Raw genomic sequence first — 26,259 nt, 5'->3', positions numbered from 1 at the left:
AATCAAACAAAAACACAAATCTCCACAGAAACCTTAGTACACTGGAGTCCTGGACCATCTCTTGCACACACGGTCGTCAAGAAGAAAGTCTTCAGACAATTCTTAAGTGTCTCTGTATTTAGGACTCAATGATCAGTTGTTTTTTTAGGGGCCAGGATATTTCCTTTAATTTAGTGATTCAAAGACTTCACACAATCTAGACCACAAGTTGCCAGTTTGTAATTGTGCATATTTTTTGAAATTTCCAAAGTTGAGTTACATCTTTGGTGCACGATTCCATCTTTTAAAATCGTAGCTTGGAAATTAAAATATTTTTTTAATGTACACTTTTAAGATTAACGCGAAATATATTTCTTTGATTCGGATGAAATATTCCTGGACAAATAGATTTAGTGTCTCACAGAAGGATTAAAGATACTCACTTGGAATAGTTTTTTTCGTACGCCATTTTCCAGGATCGGGCACAGAGGACACAAAAGATACAGGCGGCAATCATGGCCCTCAAGAACGTACGAGTGTCCAGCTATGGCGGTCCGAACGAGACCAAACAAGCAGACGACGGTGACCTGGAGAGCGGGGTCAAGCCAACCCAGGGAAGTCTGCCGAAGAGAGGCGAGGAGGCCCAATCGAAAGCAGCAAAGGAAGGTGAGCCCGAGAAAACAGAGCAACACAAAGACGACAAGTCAAAGGAAAAGACGACTGATAAACCCAAGGTAAGAAATGACCTCATGTGTACACTATGACCGTAGAAAGAAATGACCTCATGTGTACACTATGACCGTAGAAAGAAATGACCTCATGTGTACACTATGGCCGTAGAAAGAAATGACCTCATGTGTACACTATGGCCGTAGAAAGAAATGACCTCATGTGTACACTATGGCCGTAGAAAGAAATGACCTCATGTGTACACTATGGCCGTAGAAAGAAATGACCTCATGTGTACACTATGACCGTAGAAAGAAATGACCTCATGTGTACACTATGGCCGTAGAAAGAAATGACCTCATGTGTACACTATGGCCGTAGAAAGAAATGACCTCATGTGTACATTATGGCCGTAGAAAGAAATGACCTCATGTGTACACTATGACCATAGAAAGAAATGATACAGCCCAGAGCGCGGGTACTAGATAATAAATCATTTACCCGGCTGGAAACGGGATCTATTATTAGAACTGAGTTGTTTGTTTTTCTTCTTAGGATTAAAAGTACGCTTACAGCACACACCGAGGACATCTTGACGATTTTTGTTTTTTTAAATATTTGAAATTCAATATGATACGAGAACAAAAGTACATAATGACGTCATAGCAACAGACACAAAAATTATTCCACCAACATCTACTTGATTTGTTAATAAGCAGGTGTTGCTTCACACCTTTGCACTTTATTTAGAAACGTTTAATGTAGACATATATATATAATCTAGTATGGCTATGTCTTCGGTTCCGAAGATTAAGGATGAGTGCAGTGTTTCACGTGACTACGCAAACCCAGTTGCGACCTACATATTTTTCTTCCACAACTGATGCAGGCAAAGCCGTTGTCCGCTGAAGTGTGGTTCCCCTTTCAGACCTTGTATAGGACAGATAATTTAAAGGTCATCTGTTTCTGTGGCCTACGGATTACGAGGGTGTCATGTGGCCAGCACAACGAACAACCGCCTTTACTTTTCCCTAACTAATGTTAGGTACGTAATAGGGAACTCACAGGCGCCCACAGAGCCCGAAATTAAAAATCCCAGTCGTCACCGGGATTCGAGCCCGGGACCCCGGTTCGAAAGCCAAACGCTTTACCGTTGTCCGCTGGGGGTCTATTTAAGTTTTCATTTCGTCTTCTGCGCCTGTTTTCAACAAGAAGTCTTCTTTTGGTATCCAACACACAGACACATACATAATTTATATACACATATATACACATTGAAATTTTAAAAAAATAAATAATTTCGTTTCTTTTCGCACCAATTTTTTTTATTGCCACTTTTACCTTCTCGTGACTATTCTGGAGGATTCAGATCAACTTGAAGTCCAATATCTGAGATGAACTCAACACTAGTTTCCAGTCAGGCAGCGCTACAGAGAGTTTTTCTTCTATAAAGATGTTCTTGAGGCTAGTGTCTTGTTCGGGCCTCTCGATAAAGTACGCAGCTTTGAAGGATATGCTTTGAAGGATATGGTCGGCATTCTCTGGTGACGATCCGCAACGGCGAAGTTTTCAGTTTCAGTTGTTTTTTCTTTTGTTATTACATAATATTTAACATTAACAACAAACAAACAACAACAACAATGAAAAATATTATTAACTTTTCTGTTTACCCCCCCCCCCCTCGGGGCCCAAATCCTAATCTTGCTATGTACCGGTAAGCCTATTAGTGAACTGGCCTATATAGAACTGAAACACAGGGTAGAACTAAGGGAGAGAAGAACTGCGTGGACGCGTTAGAGGAAATGTACATAAATCGATAGTCTCCCCTTATGCTAACAGGGCAAGCGACAGTGTAAATGTCATTTGTTATATTTGATTCCCTCACACAAAGAACTTCATTTTTTTTGTTTGAGTCGTCGATCTAGTTCACTGAGGTAGCCACTTGTACTACAAAAGACTAAAACATAATACCTCCCTCACCCCAAACCAACAAACACACTATATGCGCCCCTATAGTTAATCATAACAATGTCCGTCTGTAAGACTTTGGGAGGCGATTAAGAATAAATGCTTCTCAAATGTTCAAATTTAAACCCATTCTTTCGACTGGATTTGATTTCAAATAATGATTCTTTTAGGTTTGAAACAACAGTACTCTAGCACATGAGACTCACTGTTGTAACAGTCAGCAGAGTCACTTTGAGACTCACTGTTGTAGCAGTAAGCAGAGTCACTTTGAGACTCACTGTTGTAGCAGTAAGCAGGTCACTTTAAGTCTCACTGTTGTAGCAGTCAGCAGAGTCACTTTGAGACTCACTGTTTCAGCAGTCAATGTAATGAAGACGAAAAGAAAAGGGGCAAATAACTGCGTTTCTATTGGATTTGGAAAACAGGAAGTTCACTTTGTTATTGACCAAAAGCAGTGAACCGTAAAATTAAGATCAGGCGGAAAACATTAACAAAAACAACTTAATGAACAGCCTAGCCACCTTGGTCAGTAGTTGCAAGCAAATTAGAAATAAGTTAATCTCACGTAAGCTTGAACTGACTTCCTTCAGAAATAGATTTTTTAAAAAGTAAAGTTCCCCCTTTCAGATAGTACGATCTATTGGGCTGATGATGTTAAGGCCTAAGGTCATCTGTTTCTTTGGCCAACGGTTAACGAGCAGGGTGTCATGTGGCCAGCACAACGACCAACCGCCTTTACTTTCCCCAAGTAAAGCCAGGTACCCATTAGAGTTAGGTGGACTTCAGAAATCTACGCAATAATAATACTAATAAAACCTGGGGGGGGGGGGGGTGTCAAGGCAACTTTCGGCCGGCGTTGAACACAAAACTAAATCTTAATTTGCCTTTATTTAATTCTTTGAGGAATGCCTGCGATAAAGTATGTAAAAAAAAAAAAGGTAGTGTGTAGCTAGTATCATAATTGTGACATCTGATCTTCGAGAGCACACGGCGGCAGTAGCAGAGTAGGTAACACGGGACAAAGGAAGACGCGGTCGTCATAGTGACAAGGCATCCCGTTACAGTTCGACACGACGCCGTCACATCGATCACAGGAAGTCAAAGTTCATTGGGTGGATGTGAGGTCATCCAGCCACGTGACTAGAGAGGGCAGCGTAATACAAGTGTGCTCGTTAGATGGAAGTCTTAATTAATATAATCAGAAACATTAATGACAATTTCTTTTTTTTTCCCCGAAGTAAGTCATGATACATTATAAGTTATTTTAAACATAGGCCTTATTTTACCATTTCAGCTTCACAGGGGGAAAGTTTTCAATATAAAATGAAATCGAGTGTAAACAAAAAAATCAATGAGAAATGCAAGTCCAATAACAATGGCGTATCTTATCTTATATAATACAGACGTTACTTCAAAAAAGAAGATGATTACGTCCTACGCGTCATGCATTTAGTCATGCATGTTAACCAATGACTTAAATTCTGCCAAGTCACTGGTTTTACTGGCTAGCTCAGGCAGCCCATTTCATGCCCTAATAGCACTAGGGAAGAAGGAGTATTTGTAAAAATTTGTCCTAGCATATGGGACGAGGAATGTGCCTTTAAGCGTAGCTATGGATTTCGGGGCCCCTGGGGCCTGACCTCTTTAGCGCCCCATGCATTTTGACATGAGATAATGGCGTTATATTTAATGTAAAAACAAATTTTGGACACTCATTTAGGGGGGGGGGCGGGGGATTTTCAAATTTGGACCCTCCCTTCCCCATCCTAGCTAAGCCGCTGCCAAATCATAAGTGAAAAAAAAAAAGTTTTTCATCCAATCGCAATATAAATTTATTTATTTATTAAACATAAATAAATGTTGCATTTGTTTCCCCTCTCTGGTGACAAAATGTCCGAAGCTCAACTGGGTTCGCGTGGTCAGGTGATCTACTACACTCATCTTTAATCTTCGGAATCGAAGACCATGCCTTATAGTTTTGTTACTACCCCAAATACAGTAACGTCTTTTGGTGACAAGTTTTTATCTTTGACCCTAACACGAATTCTGGGTTTTTATTCAAAGGGGAAAACAAAACAAAACAAACAATAAATGAATCGAAGAGAAGAGAAATAGAGATGGTAGAATAATGTAAATTCTAGTCACACAATTCACAGGGCTGTAGAGAAGGTTGTTATTTATTCTTTACTTTTGTTTATAGAGTTGGATCCAAGATGGAGATTTTGTTTAAAGAACGTGCAAGAAGCCGTGGGATCAAGGGAGTTAATGTCCTAATACTTCGTGATAGACAGAAGTAACTTCAGTAGTTTCTAGAGATACAGAGCTAGGCAGACTGTCACGCGATCAATGGTCACCAAAAAGTTTCGATCGTTTAATAATAATAATAATAACAAATTAATAAAGCTCTGTGAATAAACATACTATCGGATAAAAGCGGATAAGGACTACATTAAAAACAGAGCCTATAAGACCAACTAATCGAAAAAAAAATAGTTTTTAATATCTTGATCGCAATGAAGCAAGTCTGAGCTCAATGGGGAGCGAAGTCCAAACCTTTGGTTCGTGTATCAAGTGCGTCATAAATGAATGAGATGAAATGAAAGAGCGCAGGGACCTCTGGGGGTGGTGCATATGAAGTGATCAGTTCATTTAGATAGAAGGGTATATCATCATTATGGATGCACTCATGACAAATTGAGCGGCCATCTTTGTTGTCTAAGTTTAGGACGTCCATACAGAAAAGAGAACTTTGTTCTAGTCCAACCTCCGGCAAGACGCCAAAATATGACGACAGGCAGGATTCGAACCTGGGAGTATGGTTACGTCTGTCCGAAGCTTGACACGACCAGGCAACCATCCAGTTCACACAGTGCCTGATATCAAGTATTGTACAGATTCTGGTTCGTAACTTTGCTATCATGCTACTTAGGAAGAAAGTCAATGCCACAAGGATGGTCTCTAGGAAGAAAGTCAATGCCACAAGGATGGTCTCTAGGAAGAAAGTCAATGCCACAAGGATGGTCTCTAGGAAGAAAGTCAATGCCACAAGGATGGTCTCTAGGAAGAAAGTCAATGCCACAAGGATGGTCTCTAGGAAGAAAGTCAATGCCACAAGGATGGTCTCTAGGAAGAAAGTCAATGCCACAAGGATGGTCTCTAGGAAGAAAGTCAATGCCACAAGGATGGTCTCTAGGAAGAAAGTCAATGCCACAAGGATGATCTCTAGGAAGAAAGTCAATGCCACAAGGATGGTCTCTAGGAAGAATGTCAATGCCACAAGGATGGTCTCTAGGAAGAAAGTCAGTGCCACAAGGATGGTCTCTAGGAAGAAAGTCAATGCCACAAGGATGGTCTCTAGGAAGAAAGTCAATGCCACAAGGATGATCTCTAGGAAGAAAGTCAATGCCACAAGGATGGTCTCTAGGAAGAAAGTCAGTGCCACAAGGATGGTCTCTAGGAAGAAAGTCAATGCCACAAGGATGATCTCTAGGAAGAAAGTCAATGCCACAAGGATGGTCTCTAGGAAGAAAGTCAGTGCCACAAGGATGGTCTCTAGGAAGAAAGTCAATGCCACAAGGATGGTCTCTAGGAAGAAAGTCAGTGCCACAAGGATGGTCTCTAGGAAGAAAGTCAATGCCACAAGGATGGTCTCTAGGAAGAAAGTCAGTGCCACAAGGATGGTCTCTAGGAAGAAAGTCAATGCCACAAGGATGGTCTCTAGGAAGAAAGTCAATGCCACAAGGATGGTCTCTAGGAAGAAAGTCAATGCCACAAGGATGGTCTCAAATTCTTGTTATCGATTCGCGCACTTCCATCGAGCTAATGGAGTGAACGAATAGCAAGACTGTAAGAATTGCGTCATATCCGCCCAGCATTGTCCTCAGACGAGACCAGTCGTCTTGGAAGGCCTGAACACTGACCTGCAATGTCGTAACGTCTTTACGAGGCGACAGCGAGCTATTGGTCTAAACTGCCCACATGTTAACGGCGTGGCAGGTCAGTGTTGAGGTCTTCTGTAGCGAATGGTCTCGTCTCAGCTCGCGCACCAAACTAGGTCAATGACTCACTTCTGACGACAGCCCAGTGTCACTGACCACAACCAGTCTAGTCCTGACATTGACACAAATACTTATGTTGACTCCTTACCAACAAAACTGACCCAATTAAAAGGAATGGACACCTCGTTCCATGACACAATTATAGACCTGGCCTTTAAAAAAAAAGATATGTCTGTCTTTTGTATATGTACTCATGTATATGTTTAACGCTAGATCACATAAAACTAATGCAATAAACTATTGTCAAATTCAAGTCAAATAAATCATGAAAAGTGAAATTCTAGTTCACTGTATCGGATGAATTCATGACCTCCTCCTTTCCCGCTAAAAATCGTTATCATCTTACAGAACAATACAACTGGTGAACTAACAACATACTAACATGCTTTTGTTCAAAATTTAAGACTCAATAATCTGCAGACGACATTGATGTCTATTGATAATCTCCCCTGTCCCTCCAGCCGGCAGATCAAATTTTACACGTACTCTTGTATTCTCTTGTTAAAGTTTCTCTTGGGTGACACCTGCGTTTGGTGTGCACTCTTCTCCTCCCGCCTAGACTGCCTGACCCCCCTCCAAGCTACAAGCACACAACATTCCCCCACCCCCTCCCTCTCTCCCACACACTTTTCGATCCGATCGCACGAGGCCACACACATCACCCCCCGAAAACAAAACAAAAACCTCGTCCTCCTAAGCCTACTCTTCTTGCTTCCTGCCATGAGTAACTCAGAAACAAAGGGCTCGTTCCTCTCAGTGTGCTGAATTCCTTTCACTTGGAGATGTGCTAGAACAGTGCGTTGAGTAAGTTTTTATACAGATCTATTTTAGTGCTACATCTACCTTACGACAGACTGATCCTAAGATACAGAATGTTCTCTCTTTTTTATTCTTAAACAGTTTTTTTTCCCGCTAAAATATGTTTTAGTTATAAACAAAGGGAGAGAAACGGTACACACTAAATGTGGCAGACGAGCTTATGTTAAACAGGGCGTGTCGTTGATGTTTTCATTTGATCTCTTTCTGACTTGAACACAAACAAGACGACATGACGCTGTGGTCAATCTGCCGTGGAACTATTTTTAGAAACAAGCATGAGAGGCACACATTGTCGTCTGTTGATATCGGCAGACGGTAACTCGTTAAACTCACGCACCTACATTTCGATCAGATTCAGTAAAAAAAAATATTCATACAATCGTGAATTCCGAAAGAATCGTTTGTGTCGTAAAAGATTAAAGACAACAAGAGACTGGTGAAAATAACGACTTCACATAGGCATCCACTTTTCAGTTTTATGTGGTATCGATTGTGAATCGTGAGTATCGAATTCTTTCACCTATTAACATTTTGTTAGCGCGCAATTACATAGGTTCGATACGAAATGGCAACGCTATTAAAGAGGACAAATTAGGTCAACTTTTATAATGATTATGTTAATGAACGATTTATTAAAAATTATGTTTCACGGATCATATATATTTATCTAGTCCTGACATTAAAAAAGAAGACAGGTTAGCTTGAAATAAATACAGACATGTTTGTGCAGCCAAGCATCGGTTTCTATGATCCTAGCTCTAGAGCTAGACATGTGTTCGAAACAAAACTCGGAATTAAAAAAAAAACGAAACGAAACAAACGGTAACACAATCACGAATAGAAAACCAAAATGAAAACGACACAGACTTAAAAGAACTCAACTTCAGACATGCTGTGCTTTACAAGTACAGGACTAGGCGATATATGACTATCAACGATTAGCTAAAATATATTTAGGTTATAATAATCGTATTAAATATACTTGAAAAGATCACCCCCCCCCTTTTTTTTTTCAATTATCCGTTTTTTTTTTAAATTGTCACCACTATCCAAAGTGATTTCAACTGTCTACACGTGAATACTAACAAGTACCCCCACCTCCTCACCCTTTGCCGAACAGAGCTTCAGATGAGTGATTCATGAAAATTATTCACCGGAAGTAGGTCGCCTGCTAAACTGTCGTCTGCTTATAACAGCCTACTTGATGATTCTTAAGATTTTTTTTTTTTGATCAACGTTGAAATTGTAGATCTACATAGAAACTCAACATAATGTTACAGGATGTACTGACTCACGTCTTTCGACCGATCGGGACCAACTTAAATATCAATACTAATATTAATACTTAGAGTGAAACAAGAAACTTCAAATGACACCATCTATACATTTTTTTGTTATCAATGAAGAAAAAAAATAAAGCAAAAACAATAGTTCTTCAATATAGATTGTTTTTAATATTCGAACCTCTACCCATCTACTCCATATATTGCGTAGACCCTTCGTCTGATGACGCTAAAAATACAAACAAAAGAATTTCTCAAACTACTGACTCACGTCTCATTTCCGGAAAAATAGTACAGAAGTTCAAAAGTTTCCCTTTCAGACCTTGCGATCTATAGGGCAGATGATGTTAAGGTCATCTGTTTCTTTGGCCAACTGTTAACGAGCAGGGTGTCATGTGGCCAGCACAACGACCAACCGCCTTTACTTTCCCCCAACTAAAGTCAGGTACCCATTAGAGCTGGGCGGCTTAACGGGTAAATCCATTTTTCACAATCTACTTTTACATTCGTGGCGAAAAAAAAAAACTTTGAAAGGAACATTTTGCAAATCCAATCCACTAGATCAGTTGTACCCAAACTAAGGCCCTCAGGCCGCGGGTCCGGCTAGTAGATCTACATATAAACGAATAAATGTATCAAAACGTGGTATGCAAAACACTCTCTACAAATCCACATCTCTTTCATCTTAAATTCTCTCTTCGAGTCCGCGACTTTCATCTTTAAGTATCTCTTTTGTGTTCATGTCTTTAAATGTACATCTCAAGCGTTGACACATTAAAAAAGTGTGTCCTCGGCATAAGTGAAATTCTAGACCACATCCACACCACTTCATCTTGGTCACTTGCTGTGACGTCACTCCTCTAGCCGCAGAACACGCGTGACATGTCAGCTTCGTGAGCTAGTGGCTCCAGACCCGTATAACAGACCCAACTAAAAATCAAGCAACGATCAAGTTACAACGTATGTCGCGCAGTGAATATACAACAACAACAAAAAAAGCAAAATAAAAAACTTTATTAAGCGGTTATCTAAGAGGGAAGAACTCCCAATTTATAGTCATATTTCTATATACTGTATATTTTTTTCCCTTTCGCTATCAATCAATTAATTACCACTACTTAATTAACTAGTTTAGTCATTTTTTTTCCGATTCGTGTTTTGTTAGAAAAACAATAGTGAAAAGTTTCAGCTTGACCCGAGGATGGGAAGTGGAAGGAATAACGTGTACCAGACAGACAGACAGACAGACAGACAGACAGACAGACGTAGTTAGTTGATAAAAGCTTTGAAAAAAACAACAACACGAATGTTGAAACGTCCCAAATCAAATATGGTGAAAGGAGGAGGAGTAACTTGAGAGATAAAGCGCTTGGCTTCCGAAACGGAGGGGTCCCGAGTTCGAATCTGGTGAAGACTGGGACTTTTAATTTCGGGATCTTTAAGGTGCCTCTGAGTCCAGCCAGCTCTAACCCCGACACTAGGTGGGCCACAGAAACAGACGATCTTTACATTTGCCCTATGGACCGCACGGTCTGAAAGTTGAACTTTTTTACTTTTTTCTTAACATGGTGAAAGTTAGTCTCTAGATTTGCATTAAGTTCAAAGTTCAATGTGGCGCGCGGTGTCTGGTCACCTACTACCAGATGTGAACTGGCTTAAAGTGTAAACCACGATTTCTTTATTTTTTAAGGGAAACCTATACATAATGACATTGCGGATAGCGTGAATGTTTACACATTGTTTTCAAGAAACGGTATTCGGTTTTTCGACCTTGAAAATCAATAGGTGCACTTTTCCAACGCAACGTTAGACTCTCCCTATAAAGATCTTTATGTAAGCTGACATCTTGTCTTAGCAACCAAAACTCAGAGGCGTTTTCAAATTATGGATGATGGAGGCACGTTTCAGAAAGAAATCACTTACTAGTCATATTTATAAGGGGGAGGGGGGGGCACACCATTAGCTAGCCGCACCCACCGCTGCTCACCCGTCCTTTGTGTGTGTGTGTTGTGGGGGCGGAGGTTTCGTAAACAACAACACTACTATGTGACTGAAAAATAGTAAGATTTGATGTTTTCAAAATAATTAAGTTTTCAATGAGAACAAACAGAAATTGAGATTCTTTAACACCATTGAGTGATTGGCCATTTTGTTTTGGATCAAAACTCGAGCTAGACTTGTAGTAAACATTTACTGACCTACTCTTTCTACGCACATTGGTTATGTGTCCAGTTCGTCCGTCCAGGCCATTAGAGTAATTAAGCATAAAGCGCTAGTAGATCAAGATCTAATTAACACGCGGGCCAGGCTGTCTGTCATCTGGTCACAGAGTCGGTCGAACTATTGAATATAGTCTTTGTTCAAACCAGGTCATTGTTTAAACTAGACCTACATAGAAGCAGGGGCGTGACTGAATCGGTTCCGCAAGACACACTGGCGAACACGCGCTTTCAAATATTCACCCCGGCAGTGTGCAGTATTTACAAACACTCATTCTTTCAGGAATCAAGGAGAGGCCAATGAAAGCGCTGATCAAGTTGTCAGCCAATGTTATAACCTCCATGTATGCGTATGTGTGTGCTTGTAAGTTCAATCGAGTTTATTGATCACGTCCATGTGTAGACATCTTTGGTACAGACTGTGTGTTAAATGTCCTGGCATGTGACCCAGTTAGTTACATGCACATTTTATGGATTAACTATTTTCTACGCTGGCCAATCGCACACACACACACACACAAAAGAAGACAATTTAGATCAGTGATGCCCAACCTTATTCATCCTGCGGGCCATTTATATTTCCGACACTCGTGTCGCGGGCCACATGACCGATAAGGTACAAAAACGAAATGAATTTGACTTGAAACTATTTGATTAGAAACTTACATTAATGATTAGACATTGGAAGTTTTTCTTTTTTTACCGCCTCGGAAAGTGGCTTCATTTCTCTACTTCAAATGGGAGCAACATTGTCGCTAGTTTTACCACCAACTCATTTTCTTTTCTCTTTTTCATAACTTTCCCCATCAATCATCTTTTATTTGCGGCTCATACCAAGAGTGCCGTCATATTTGTTCATAATACCGTTATACATGTGGTTGTTTTTTTTAAACAGCCACATTTTATTTACTAATCCAATATGTTGGCATATTATTATGTTTCAATAGCAAAGATCTGTTCACTTTTCTTGGTAAATTCTACATTTACAGTCCCATTTCGTAAACGAAAAATGATAAAGGTCTTGTTACAAACCTATCAGAGCTCTAACATTGTAAAAATATTTCAACCTTTTTTTTTATAAAGGGGGGATTGTCTACAATTTGTGCTGACGTTTCAGCGGGCCTGATAGAACCACGTCGCGGGCCGGATCTGGCCCGCGGGCCGTACTTTGGGCACCACTGATTTAGATTTATGTTTTGACTGTCCCACGGTGGATGCGCTAGTCGCCTCTAATTGATTCGCGCCCCTGTGCTCAACGTAAGACCTATTTCTCACTGCCCTGTGGCTGCAATCCATCATTCATCATCATCTTTTCCTACAGGTGTGTCGCGCGCTAGCGTCCATATGTAATGAATTGAGTGGCTTCTTGTTGGTGTAACAATCATTCGTTAAACTGGTGAGAAGTGCGTTGAATATTTCGCTTCAAGGATTGTTTACTAGCTGGGAAGTAAGCCACAACCACCACCACCATGACTAAAGTCATCAAATCAACGTTGGAAGTTTCTCCAACAAAGGTGAGAAAACATTGGACCGCCATGTATCTGTTTTGACCTAGACATAGTGCATGCTTGAAGACATTGATCTAGACATAGTGCATGCTTGAAGACATTGATCTAGACATAGTGCATGCTTGAAGACATTGATCTAGACATAGTGCATGCTTGAAGACACTGATCTAGACATAGTGCATGCTTGAAGACACTGATCTAGACATGGTCCTTGCTTGAAGACACTGATCTAGACATAGTGCATGCTTGAAGACACCTGATCTAGACATAGTGCATGCTTGAAGACACCTGATCTAGACATAGTGCATGCTTGAAGACACTGATCTAGACATAGTGCATGCTTGAAGACACTGATCTAGACATAGTGCATGCTTGAAGACACCTGATCTAGACATAGTGCATGCTTGAAGACACTGATCTAGACATAGTGCATGCTTGAAGACACTGATCTAGACATAGTGCATGCTTGAAGACACCTGATCTAGACATAGTGCATGCTTGAAGACACTGATCTAGACATAGTGCATGCTTGAAGAGATTGATATATATCTAGTCCTTGCTTGAAGACACTGATCTAGACATAGTGCATGCTTGAAGACACCTGATCTAGACATAGTGCATGCTTGAAGACACTGATCTAGACATAGTGCATGCTTGAAGACACTGATCTAGACATAGTGCATGCTTGAAGACACCTGATATAGACATAGTGCATGCTTGAAGACACTGATCTAGACATAGTGCATGCTTGAAGAGATTGATATATATCTAGTCCTTGCTTGAAGACACTGATCTAGACATAGTGCATGCTTGAAGACACCTGATATAGACATAGTGCATGCTTGAAGACACTGATCTAGACATAGTGCATGCTTGAAGAGATTGATATATATCTAGTCCTTGCTTGAAGACATTGATCTAGATAGACATATTGTAAGCTTGAATACATCTCACGTCCAGCCTGTCTAATCATGGCGCATCAGTTAGCGGGCCTACGTCACAGACTTTATCCAACCAAGGCGCCTTGTAAAACTAGTCACGACTGAGAGTTCATTATAAGAAAGAAAATAACCAAGTTTGTGTTGATAAGAGGGTCACTTCAAATTTCTGATAAGAGATGACCACTAGATCAATGTGATAAATAGATGACCACTACATGCTCCAATAAAAACAGAACAGGGTCTACACATTTCATCAATTAATGCCAATACCTAGTAGGTTAGGCCCAATTCTCACGCATGACGGACATATTTCAGTGAGATTATTATTTAGAAGAATCCAAAATAAACACAATGATACCAAGTACGTCTTTTTAAAAGCTTCTCGAACAAGAACTCGTGAGTGTGACTATTGAATTAGGTCAAACATGTGAGTGTATCATTAAACTACTGGGAAACGTGTAAACCAAGACGTCTTTTCCTACAATTTCAACGCTATTATTATTTTTAAATTGGACTTCTGAAACAAGTGTGCACAGCATATGACGCCCACAGAAGCTACAAAAAAAAACAACAAAAAAAACAAAACTTTTAACTCTTAAATTTCCGGCAATAAGACTTTCTCGACAAGGATACTGTTGCCATGGAGATAGAGTAAACAAAGAAACGAAACAAAAAAATAAATAAATAAAAAGCCAAACTATCTTGACAAGTTTTAGCGTCAAAACAAAGGAGGCCAATTGGTCACACACATCCAGTGACAATGGGCGCACAACTAATCTGTACGGACGGATGACCGGCATGTCACCAGTGTCTCTACCACGACTGACCCACGTTTGGCTGACATCATCTTCCACTTGTCCAGCGCTACATGTTGTCTTTGGGGCTATACCGCTGTTACATAATGTTGAGAAAAATATGTACTTAATATTTCTGTTTTTAATTTGGTAACAAAACAAAATCTAGTGTGTCTGAATGGCACAAACCGCTTGACAGCCTAACTAGGAGGCTCGAGTTCCAATCCCGGTGTTGACTTTTAATTTTGTAACACTGTACATGCCTGTCATCTGTCCGTACAGATGTTTAATTGAGATTTGACTCGAGCTGAGTTGTTTGCTGAGCTCCCAAGGATAAAAAGTAAAACCTTTCTTCCTGATAGCCACTATCCCCTTCACATAAGAGATTGGACCAGCGTGCCATAGGATCATAAAAAAAACGCGTCCTACAAGAACAATAAAAAAAACAAACAACACTTCTGTCACTCTACATGTCAGTACTGAAGAAACAATGGCATGTATGAATGTGAAGTCAAGATCTGACTGTCACTTCTCTGCCAAGTTAGGACTAGACTTGTGAAACACTGAAAGAACTCAAAAGAGTGTTCACCTTTCATTGTCTAATTAATGTACACTCAGGGGACGTCAATCTAATTTTCAATTTTTAATGGCATTTTTGTGTGTGTATGTGTCAGTGCTATAATGAAAGATTGAGCTTCTAGGGTCGACCATTATTTGGGAAGTACAACTAAACAAAAAATTGATAATTGAAATTCCAAACTAGAACGATGGCTCTTTGAAAATTGCACAATGTACAGCGTTTTTTTTTTAAAGGTTGGGGGCAGCTTAATCTTAAATAAACATCACAAATCTGTTATTTTAAAATGAAAACATCTTGAGAAAAAAAAATCATATTTAAACTCTTAAACTAGATCTTTAGTAAACACTTTAAATCTCTAATCTAGATCTTTTGTAAACACTTCATATCTCTAATCCAGATCTTTAGTAAACACTTTAAATCTCTAATCTAGATCTTTAGTAAACACTTTAAATCTCTAAACCAGATCTTTAGTAAACACTTTAAATCTCTAAACCAGATCTTTAGTAAACACTTTAAATATCTAAACACTTTCTGTAAACCAGATCTAATATTCTTCACAGAAAGTTACAAAGTATCGAGACTTTACAACGCCAAGCCCTTAACTCTAAATAAACTAATTATCGTAATCCGTTGAAATCTGGGAGCTGTTAAAGTAAACAAGAAGCCTCCCACCTCTCTTCAAACTAGATTTTAAGTTTTAAAACAATGCAGTGTTCTCAAATAAAAAGAAGCAGAACATTAAAAAATTGTGATTCTCTTTGGCAACTCTATAGACTAGATCCATTGACTTCGAAAATGAAGAAAAAAATCTTACAGGGCAAACTTTTTTTTTTTTTTTAAATTCATCTTTTTTTTATGACTATTCTTGAAGCTTTCTTTTCAAAAAAAAAAAAAAAATTACTTAGGCCTGGCTACTAGAATCTTATCTCATTTGGGTAATACAATTAAAAAAAAAAGAACCACCTGTTTGGTGGGGATCATTCCAAATGAGTGTGATAATCAAAAGAAAAAAAAAACAACAACAGCTAGGTTTCGAGATTACAAATAGGTTTGTGTTACGGTCAACACGGTCATTGTTATATTGACTGATGCTTAAAAGAAAACATAATGGGAACTTGTACACACATTAAATAGCTTGCAAATAAAGGGTGACCTAAGACTAAGACTGCTTTATTGATCCTTACGGAAATGGGTTGTGATTACAATGTGCTAACGTGACTAGTTCCTAATCTAATCTCCACTACCCAGTGGAGAGAGGTTTTAATGATGAAATGAAAGATGTGTATATCCGTAAGACGGGCATTTGGTTTGTGCCTAAAGGAGGGACTGCACAGAACTAAAGGAGGGACTGTATAGAACTAAAGGAGGGACTGTATAGAACTAAAGGAGGGACTGCATAGAACTAAAGGAGGGACTGCATAGAACTAAAGGAGGGACTGCATAGAACTAAAGGAGAGACTGTATAGAACTAAAGGAGAGACTGTATAGAACTAAAGGAGGGACTGCATAGAACTAAAGGAGGGACTGCATAGTACTAAAGGAGGGACTGCATAGAACTAAAGGAGGGACTGTATAGAACTAAAGGAGGGACTGTATAGAACTAAAGGAGGGACTGTATAGAACTAAAGGAGGGACTGTATAGAACTAAAGGAGGGACTGTATAGAACTAAAGGAGGGACTGCATAGAACTAAAGGAGGGACTGTATAGAACTAAAGGAGGGACTGTATAGAACTAAAGGAGGGACTGTATAGAACTAAAGGAGGGACTGTATAGAACTAAAGGAGGGACTGTATAGAACTAAAGGAGGGACTGCATAGAACTAAAGGAGGGACTGTATAGAACTAAAGGAGGGACTGCATAGAACTAAAGGAGGGACTGTATAGAACTAAAGGAGGGACTGTATAGAACTAAAGGAGGGACTGTATAGAACTAAAGGAGGGACTGTATAGAACTAAAGGAGGGACTGCATAGAACTAAAGGAGGGACTGTATAGAACTAAAGGAGGGACTGTATAGAACTAAAGGAGGGACTGTATAGAACTAAAGGAGGGACTGCATAGAACTAAAGGAGGGACTGCATAGTGTCAGGACTGAGTTCTGGTCAGCCTGGGTCTCCTGTTTACTGTAGAGGAGAAGGGGGGCAATCCAGGTTGTTGGTTTCAAAACTGTTATTGTTTTGGGTTGTGTTTTATTTGGTGAGATGTTTTGAAAAACATAATGTAACTCATGATAAGGGGTGTGTTTTTTGTTCCTAGTGCAGGACGGTTGGTTTTTTGGATATATAGTCTAAGTGTAGAGACTCTAACTATTTTTGCTGTATGAGAGTGAAAATAATGGAATTAAAGATGTTTATATGTCGGTAAAGTGGCATTCTGAATCTTATTTTATCGTTGTATGTGTCATTATGATATTATCCAGGACTTGGGTACATTTAGCATGAAAATGAGTCTTTGACATTTTGGGGGCCTGTCCAAAACAACTACATGCGATGGATGCATCAATCTCCAGTGAAGTATCTGCTGTATCCAGACAGCATATATCTCTGAGTACTGCAACCTGAGGTATCTACTGCACCCAGACAACGCATATCTCTGAGTACTGCAACCTGAAGTATCTACTGCACCCAGACAACGCATATCTCTGAGTACAGTAACCTGAAGTATCTGCTGCACCCAGACAATGCATATCTCTGAGTACAGTAACCTGAAGTATCTGCTGCACCCAGACAACGCATATCTCTGAGTGCAGTAACCTGAAGTATCTGCTGCACCCAGACAACGCATATCTCTGAGTACAGTAACCTGAGGTATCTGCTGCACCCAGACAACGCATATCTCTGAGTACAGTAACCTGAAGTATCTGCTGCACCCAGACAGCGCATATCTGAGTACAGTAACCTGAAGTATCTGCTACACCCAGACAGAGCATATCTCCAAGTGTGTACTAATGAAAGAGTTCAAGTCCATAAGGAGCGGAAACTCGTCGTCTGTATTTTAGGCTGTTACTATCTAATAATAATGATTTAACATGCCGAATGTGTTCACTATTAGCAAGTAATAGTAGCACCCCTTCGTACGTCTAAACATAAGTGTATATGCATGGCCAATTTCGTTCCTTATAATTGGATTACCAATACGCTCATTCCTTAGATTATACTGAAGAAGCTGCTGCTGGATCTCATACTTATATGAATTTAACTTTTGTGGTACATTCTATTTGGATTATACTGAAGAAGCTACTGCTGGATATAATACTTATATGAATTTAACTTTTGTGATACATTCCAAGTACCGATACCGCGCGTAGGTATAAAGCCATGTTGGGATTACCTGTTGGATTATCTACCTGAAATAGACTAAGAGAAATCACATTATTGGATAACCTTGGACAATTGTCTTTAACCTGTTGGAGTACCAGTTGAACAACATAAGTAGGAACAGAGGTATTAGTATTATTTTAATTTTGCTTTAATTTTTTTTGTATGTATATCATTTTGTGAGGTAATATTGTAATAAAGGACACTGCTCTAGGAAAATGTCAGAGTTTATACCTCGTCCATTTGAGGAGATAGTAGCCCAGGCTCAGATGTTGGGGTTTAAGGGCAAAACGTTAAAGAAATTTATAGAGGCCCAACAGAAAATTGACTCAGATAGACTGACAAGGGAAGCGGAGGAGAGAAGACATATAAGAGAGATGGAGGACAAACAACTAGCAAGACAACATGAAATGGATAAGAAAGACATGACAGTTAACGACAACCCACAACAGAATAAACAGTTAGACAAAAACCTAAAATGCATGACAGACAACGAGGACTTGTTATTCTACTTAGAACTGTTCGAAACGACTGCTACTGCTAACGACATACCCAAGACAAGATGGCCACTTGTCCTCACTCACAAGTTAAATGAAAAACTAAAATTGTTTATGATACAAACAAAACTGATACATAACACTGACTATGATTTTGTTAAGGGGGAGCTCCTAAAACAAGCCCAACTCACAGAAGAAGCCTGTCGAACACTGTGGCATGAACTTTCCCCAAAGATGGACGATATGAAAGATTTTTATGTCCATTTGAAAAGGACATTTGACAACTGGCTTAAAACATCACAAACCCCAATGACAGTAGACGGTATAATTGACCTTATAATGAGAGACAGACTTTACAGTGTGCTATCTTCTGAGGCCCTGAAAGATATTTTGCTACGAAAGCCTACTTCAGCCCAAGAGGTCTTAGACTGTATTGATCAATTTAGAGATGCCACGAAAGGCTCCACACATATTGTAAAGGGAAGTAACAAAGTAACTAGTAACGATATCCCATATGTAGCTTTTGGTGCCACTGGTCAATCTAACAGTCGTCGCCCGAATAATATAAACACAGAGGGTACACAAGTGATATGCTATAGATGTGGAAAGGGCGGACACATTGCTCGATGGTGTCGGGTAAAGATAAATGAGAATAGAGGGCCAACACAGCAATGACTAAGAGTATTACCAGAAAGGGGGCAACAAGTGGGATTATTTGCATGTCACACTGATACATATAATTTTCTAGATTATAAAGATAAATCAGTTGGTGGATTGAAAATAGTTGAGGGATTTTTAGGAGATCGAAGGGTATCTGTCCTACGAGATACAGGGGCGAGCATAATTGGGGTCCGAGAAAGTTTGATAGAAGAAAGTCAGAAGATAGATGGGTTTTTCACTTTAAAATTAATAGATGGACAAACTTTTCAGTATCCACTTGCTTGGATAGACATTGATACTCCATTTTTAAAAGGAGTCTTTGTAGCGGCCATGTTCAAGGACCCAATAGCAGATATTATTATTGGAAATGTCGATCAGGCTAAAGCATTTTTATATGGGAATGCTGTTACTAGGGCCATGGCGAAAGCAGAAGACAATAGGGTCAAATCGGAAGATAATGACAGGATTGGTCTAAGTAAGTGGATGGAATTGGACAGTGATTTTAGAGAGGATCAAAGAAATGATAGTTCGTTAGTTAGATTATGGGAAAAGGCGAAAGCAGGAACGGTCGAAGATAAGAAAAAGGGATTGGTATCATTTATAGTGGAAGAAGGTCTACTTTACAAAGAATTTGAGAGAAAAGATACCCCTGGGGTAATAGAACGACAACTTGTAATCCCTACGAATAGACGTGAACTAATATTAGAAATAGCACACTCTACACCTTTAGCTGGACATATGTCTATAAATAGAACCAGATATCGGGTATATTCGCATTTCTTTTGGCCTGGGGTAGATAAAGATATAAAAACATACATTAAATGTTGTGACCTTTGTCAAAGAGGTAGACACCCAGGAAAAGCTGGAAAGGTAGAACTAGGGCGCATGAATATTATTTCCACTCCATTTGCTAAAGTTGCTATTGATATCATCGGACCACTCCAAATGACAGATCGGAAGAATAGATTCATTTTAACGTTGGTTGATTTGGCAACAAGATGGCCGGAAGCTGTACCACTACCTAATACAACAACACCAGTAGTAATAGAAGCTCTAAGTGCTATTTTTACTAGAATAGGATTCCCGGAACAGATACTCTCTGACAATGGATCTCAATTCAGATCCGAATTATACAAAGAAATATGTCAGTTTTTTAAAATAAAGATTGTTAAATCAACACCATTTCACGCCATGTCAAATGGGGGCGTAGAACGCTTTAACGGGACTTTGAAGTGCATGCTGAGAAAGACGGCCGAAGCAGAACCTAAGAATTGGGATAGAGCTATAAACGCACTTCTGTTTGCGTACAGAGAGGTACCAAATGAGTCTACTAACATTTCCCCTTATGAAATGTTGTATGGAAGGAAAGTCAGGGGGCCTATGTCAATTCTAAAAGATCTTTTTACTAATCAACAGGTAGAACCAGAAATAAAGAATGTGTTTGACTATTTATTAGACCTAAAAAGTAGGCTGGCTGTGGCTTGTCAAATAGCTCAGAATAATAGCTCAAAACGTAAGGAAAATTATAAAAGGTATTATGATAGAAATAGCAAAGAAAAAGATATTCAAACAGGTGATTCTGTGCTTTTACTGAAACCACAGAGACAGAATAAGTTAGCCTTGCACTGGGAGGGGCCTTATAAAGTAGAAAAAAGAATTAACAAGTTTAATGTAAAAATAAAGAAAGGCAATCGAGTAAAAATCCTTCATGTTAACAGATTAGTAAAATATCATGAAAAAAACAACACGGAATGTACGGGTAAGGAAAATAGTGATCTACAACTCTCGGGAAGTGCGTCTCATGTCTTGTATGGGGGTCAAGGGGAAGAATTATTACATGCGTGCATAGCGTCCCTTGTAACCGACCAGGAAGATGATAACCAAGAGGATGAAGTTACTGAGTTACCTACTCTTGAGAGTACAAATTCCAGGGAACATATTAGTATCAATACTGAATTAACCGAATTCCAAAGAGAACAGATTCAGACGCTAGTTGAGAAGTATAAAGATATAATTACTGATATACCGGGTAAAGCGAAGGTTAAATCATTCAACATTGAGCTCACAACAGAAAAGCCTATTACACTGAGGCCATACGCAGTTCCTATTCATATGAGAGATGTCTTAGACAAGGAGATAGAGAACATGATTCAAATGGACATTATTGAAGAGTCTCAATCGCCCTATGCATTTCCTGTCGTTTTGGTTAAGAAAAAAGATTCAACAGTACGTACTTGCATAGATTTTCGGAAATTAAACGCGGTTACCAAATTTGACGCGGAGGCTATTCCAGACCAAGAAGATCTTTTCCTACAACTTAATAGTGCCAAATTTTTTACAAAGATAGATCTAACAAAAGGCTTCTGGCAAATACCAATAGAAGAGAATAGTAGGAAGTACACTGCATTCAGGGTACCAAGTGGTCACTTTCAATTTAAATATCTACCGTTTGGTCTGATTAATTCTCCTAGTTTTTTTAATCGGACTATTAGGACCATTCTTAAAGGACTGGAAAATGTTGTGTTTTATTTTGATGACATTTGTGTATTCGGGCATGACTGGTCATCACACTTAATAGCACTAGAGAAAGTGTTGTCCAGGCTAAAAGAATATGGGTTTACTATCAAGCCAAGCAAACTTGAAATCGCGTATCCTAAAATAACTTTCTTGGGTAATATTGTAGGTGAAGGAAACATATACCCAGAACCCAATAACAGAGACAAGGTATTAAATATAAAAGCACCAAAAACGAAAAAAGAGGTTCGATGTTTGCTAGGTATTGCTAATTTTTATAGCAGATTTATACCAGCGTTCGCGGAAATAGTATTTCCAATTACTGGATTGTTAAAAAAAGGGACACCGACGAGGGTCAATTGGACTCCAGAATGTGACCGGGCATTAAGAAAAATTCAAATGTGCATGACACGGGATCCTATACTGAAATTACCAGACGTTAATAGACCATTTATTGTGCAAACAGACGCGTCGGACATAGCCATATCATGTTGCCTTTTGCAGGAAGTAAAAGGAATATTCCATCCTGTTAAGTTCTTGAGCAGAAAACTGTTGCCCAGAGAACAACGGTATTCTGTAATAGAGAGAGAATGCCTTGCCATTGTTTGGGGGGTGCAACGCTTGTCCAGATATTTATATGGCGCTAAATTCACAATTCAGTGTGACCATAGACCACTGGCCTTTTTGAAGAGCGCAACATATGGGAATAATAGAATTTGTCGTTGGGCTCTATTATTACAATCATTTAACTTTAATGTAGAACATCTAAAGGGCAAACTAAATGTAATTGCTGACTTTCTATCTAGACTAACAGAATAGACCAACATGACATTGATTACAGATAACTGACATTTAATATTTATTCATTTCAAAGTTATTTGTTTGCTAGGATTGGGGATATGTAATTAACCGCCTTCTACAAAAGGTAGAATATATGTTTGCACAATATTTTTTGTTTACATGTTGATATGTATATATATATATATAAATATAATTATAATTGCTTAGTATGTTGTATATAACATTTACATTTCGGAAAATATGCTTGTTCACTGACTAATTTTTTTGTTTACATATAATTATTATTGCCTAGCAGGTTGTGTATAGTATTGACATTTCATGTGGATACATCTTTTTTTTTTGTGGGTTTTTTTTTTACAAACTGTAGGCTATGTTTTAGTACCAAGATTACTTTTATTTGCATGTTGATATATGTACGTTTGGAAAATCTCTTTATCGGAAGTTTGTCTGTTTTAAACGAACCCAGAAACAGACAAAAATTAGAGGGGGGAGAAATGTCAGGACTGAGTTCTGGTCAGCCTGGGTCTCCTGTTTACTGTAGAGGAGAAGGGGGGCAATCCAGGTTGTTGGTTTCAAAACTGTTATTGTTTTGGGTTGTGTTTTATTTGGTGAGATGTTTTGAAAAACATAATGTAACTCATGATAAGGGGTGTGTTTTTTGTTCCTAGTGCAGGACGGTTGGTTTTTTGGATATATAGTCTAAGTGTAGAGACTCTAACTATTTTTGCTGTATGAGAGTGAAAATAATGGAATTAAAGATGTTTATATGTCGGTAAAGTGGCATTCTGAATCTTATTTTATCGTTGTATGTGTCATTATGATATTATCCAGGACTTGGGTACATTTAGCATGAAAATGAGTCTTTGACACATAGAACTAAAGGAGGGACTGTATAGAACTAAAGGAGGGACTGTATAGAACTAAAGGATTGACTGCATGGAACTAAGGTTGGGTTCAAAGTTTTAACGTGCTATCTTGACTAGTTCCTAATCTAAATAAATCTATTACGATTAAAATGTTATTGAATATGTTTGGCTATATCGTGAGACTGATCCACTCTTAATGTACAGCATAGAACGTCAAACGTAAAGAGCATTTATTTATAGCCTAGTATTTCTCTTCGACACCGTAAATGTCACCCGGTTCTTTCTTGCTAAGCCTGGATCACAAAGGGAGGAAACCAAATACAGAAGACAGTAATTCCCAACACACTTCAGAAGACTTTCAATCGAAGTCTAAACTTGCATTGACACAAAGTACATCTATAGTACTCACTATCCCTCCCTCAACTTGCATTGACACAAAGTACATCTATAGTACTCACTATTCGCCCCCCCCCTCCCCCTTGTGTATTCATTTTATCAGAGTGTTAAGTAGATTATCAATTCCAAACAAACAAATTTGTGTGGGCAGTTCCTTTCATTATCATTTATTGATGTTGATTTATTTTCACCCTCACATTGTCGTGCCCTTTCTAGTGGAATGAAGAGCTGTATAACGCATAGATCTCGAATGGCATTGTCTTACAATAAACGGAAATGTAATTGTGTAGCTTATAGATAGGCTAGACTCTTGTAATGTACGTGTGTGTGCGGGCGCAGTTATTCGTGCCATGGCTGCCTGGTCGTGCGGTATGCGCGCTGGACTGTGGTTCGGTCGTCTCGATGGTCCCGGGTTCAAACCCTGCCCGCTGCCATCCCCCGTCGTACTGCGGGAGGTTTGGACTAGGAAGTAAATGATCTTCAACTTTGAAGGAACATCAGAAACATGTCAAACAAACGAACAAAATTAATATTTTTTTATCGCGTAGAACAATGGCATATTGCACAGAACAATGACATACTGCACAGAACAATGACATACTGCACAGAACAATGGCATACTGCACAGAACAATGGCATACTGCACAGAACAATGACATACAGCACAGAACAATGGCATACTGCACAGAACAATGGCATACTGCACAGAACAATGGCATACTGCACAGAACAATGACACACGAGACATTAAGCAAAACCGTAGCACCTTTAATTTTTAGAGGACCATTTCTAAATACTAACAGAACAAAAATGGAATTGGAAGTTGGTATAGGACAGTGAAACGTGGGGGGCGGGGGGAGGGGGTCAGGGCTCGTAAAATAAGAGCTCTCAAGAAGGATCTACCTCTATTAAAATAAAATTATTAAAGTTAAATAATAAAACTCACGAGAGAAATAGATTTAGCTCGTAGACGAAGGGGGAAGGTAGGTGGGCGGATTTGTACTCTCGCTAGTTGATTTAATTACCGGTAATTAAACTGGAGGATTTTAAACCCTTTTGCAATGATTCAACCCATTTACAACGGGGCCATAAATGTTGGTCGATGAAGTGTAATCTGTGCCTTTAGTGTTAGGTCTAGTCAGTGTGAGTTCAGTGCTTGGCACGGGCGAAAAGGTGAAAACATTGATTAGCCACTCAGACAAGGAAACTCTGAGGCACATGCTTTAGACACCTGTTCGGCCCTCAAAAAAAGAGTTGGTTACAATAGTGGAAGACATTGGACTTTTATATCCGACGGAATTTGTGTTATTTTTTCTTGCTTTACCAAGTAAGATTGTCATGTAATAGCAGTACACAGTTTTTTTTGTCAAGAATTTATTTACTGTCTGATGTGTTGAAATAGTTCAAACTGTTCTAGTATGCCGACAGAGCTTCACGGATATCTGTTCGTTTTAAATATGTACACACAAGTGATATTAATTCGAAGTTTATTTAGCAGTTGTTTTTTAATCACCGTCTAAACTGGTTGGTAGAACTAAGGGACGTAACTAGGATTCCCTCCATATGTCCGAGTCCTGCGAATGTGCCATGTTTTGTCCCCCCCCCCACCCCTCAAACTTCCGGTTTGCAAACCCCTAAGCATACGTCTCAAGGTTTGGAACTCACTCCTTGTGGGGCACAGACTTGCTTCCCTACTTTCAAGACAAAGATCCAAACTTCTATTAATTAGTATATCATTTACTCTATTGTTTCTTCCAATACCTGCTATGTTGGGGATTCCTACGGCGAAGAACTAAAAACAGCTTTTTGGTGTTAATATAGAACATAGTGATCATTTGTATGCCTTTATTTTGCACCATAAAAATACGGTTTCGAATCAATTTCTCTTGTAGTAGAAAGTAAAACGAATTTGTAGTACTGAGTTGACAACAGTCATCTGTTCTATGGAGTCCCTGAAATGAATTCGTTCATAATTTATATCTTGAACGTTTTTCTTATTTTTTTTTTTACATCGCCTTCACATTTCTCCAAACCGCTTTCACGTTTACCTATTTCAGTGTATGATATAGAGATTAAAACACCGGTACTAAAATTCGACATGCAAAGTGTGGATTTCTATGTTTAAAATGTATGTGACACAAAAAATCCCTAATAGAATCATCAGAGTAGTGTTAGCTCTTTTGGTTTCAAAACTAGAATCACTTATGTCATTTGGAAGCCACTGTTTGAAATGAATACTAAGAAATGAGTCTAGTTCAAATATGAAAAATCAAGATTGTCTAGAAACTGATTGCCTAGTCTGAAAATCGCGATTTCGTGACTGAATATCTTTACGAAACAAAATAAATCTACTTTCAATGAACGAAATGTTTCAATATTTTTATTTCTCTT

General features: G+C 39.0%; 2 protein-coding genes across 8 annotated transcripts in view; one reads left to right on the top strand and one right to left on the bottom strand.

Moving 5' to 3' along the window:
• The window catches only part of LOC106066830 (notchless protein homolog 1-like), a 76,989-nt gene that overhangs the window by 7,368 nt on the left and 43,362 nt on the right, over window positions 1–26,259 (bottom strand). The window lies entirely within an intron of this gene.
• Window positions 33–26,259, top strand: part of LOC106080277 (uncharacterized) — a 29,850-nt gene continuing 3,623 nt past the window's right edge. Inside the window, exons 1-2 of one of the 7 annotated variants that reach the window (XM_056005515.1) lie at window positions 7,336–7,478; window positions 12,317–12,509. In XM_056005515.1, the coding sequence (XP_055861490.1) occupies window positions 12,465–12,509 (45 nt within the window). In that variant the 5' untranslated portion in view covers window positions 7,336–7,478; window positions 12,317–12,464. Of the gene's footprint in view, window positions 714–7,334; window positions 7,479–7,819; window positions 7,993–12,316; window positions 12,510–17,517; window positions 18,261–24,867; window positions 25,196–26,259 lie in introns of those variants that run through there. The other 6 variants (XM_056005517.1, XM_056005514.1, XM_056005519.1 and 3 more) reach the window with 6 other exon arrangements.

The sequence above is a fragment of the Biomphalaria glabrata genome, chromosome 12 (genome assembly GCF_947242115.1).
Source record: "Biomphalaria glabrata chromosome 12, xgBioGlab47.1, whole genome shotgun sequence".
NCBI classification, from domain to species: Eukaryota; Metazoa; Mollusca; class Gastropoda; family Planorbidae; genus Biomphalaria; species Biomphalaria glabrata.
Note: the sequence above shows the minus strand (reverse complement) of the source record. Positions and strands in the feature narration are given on the sequence as shown.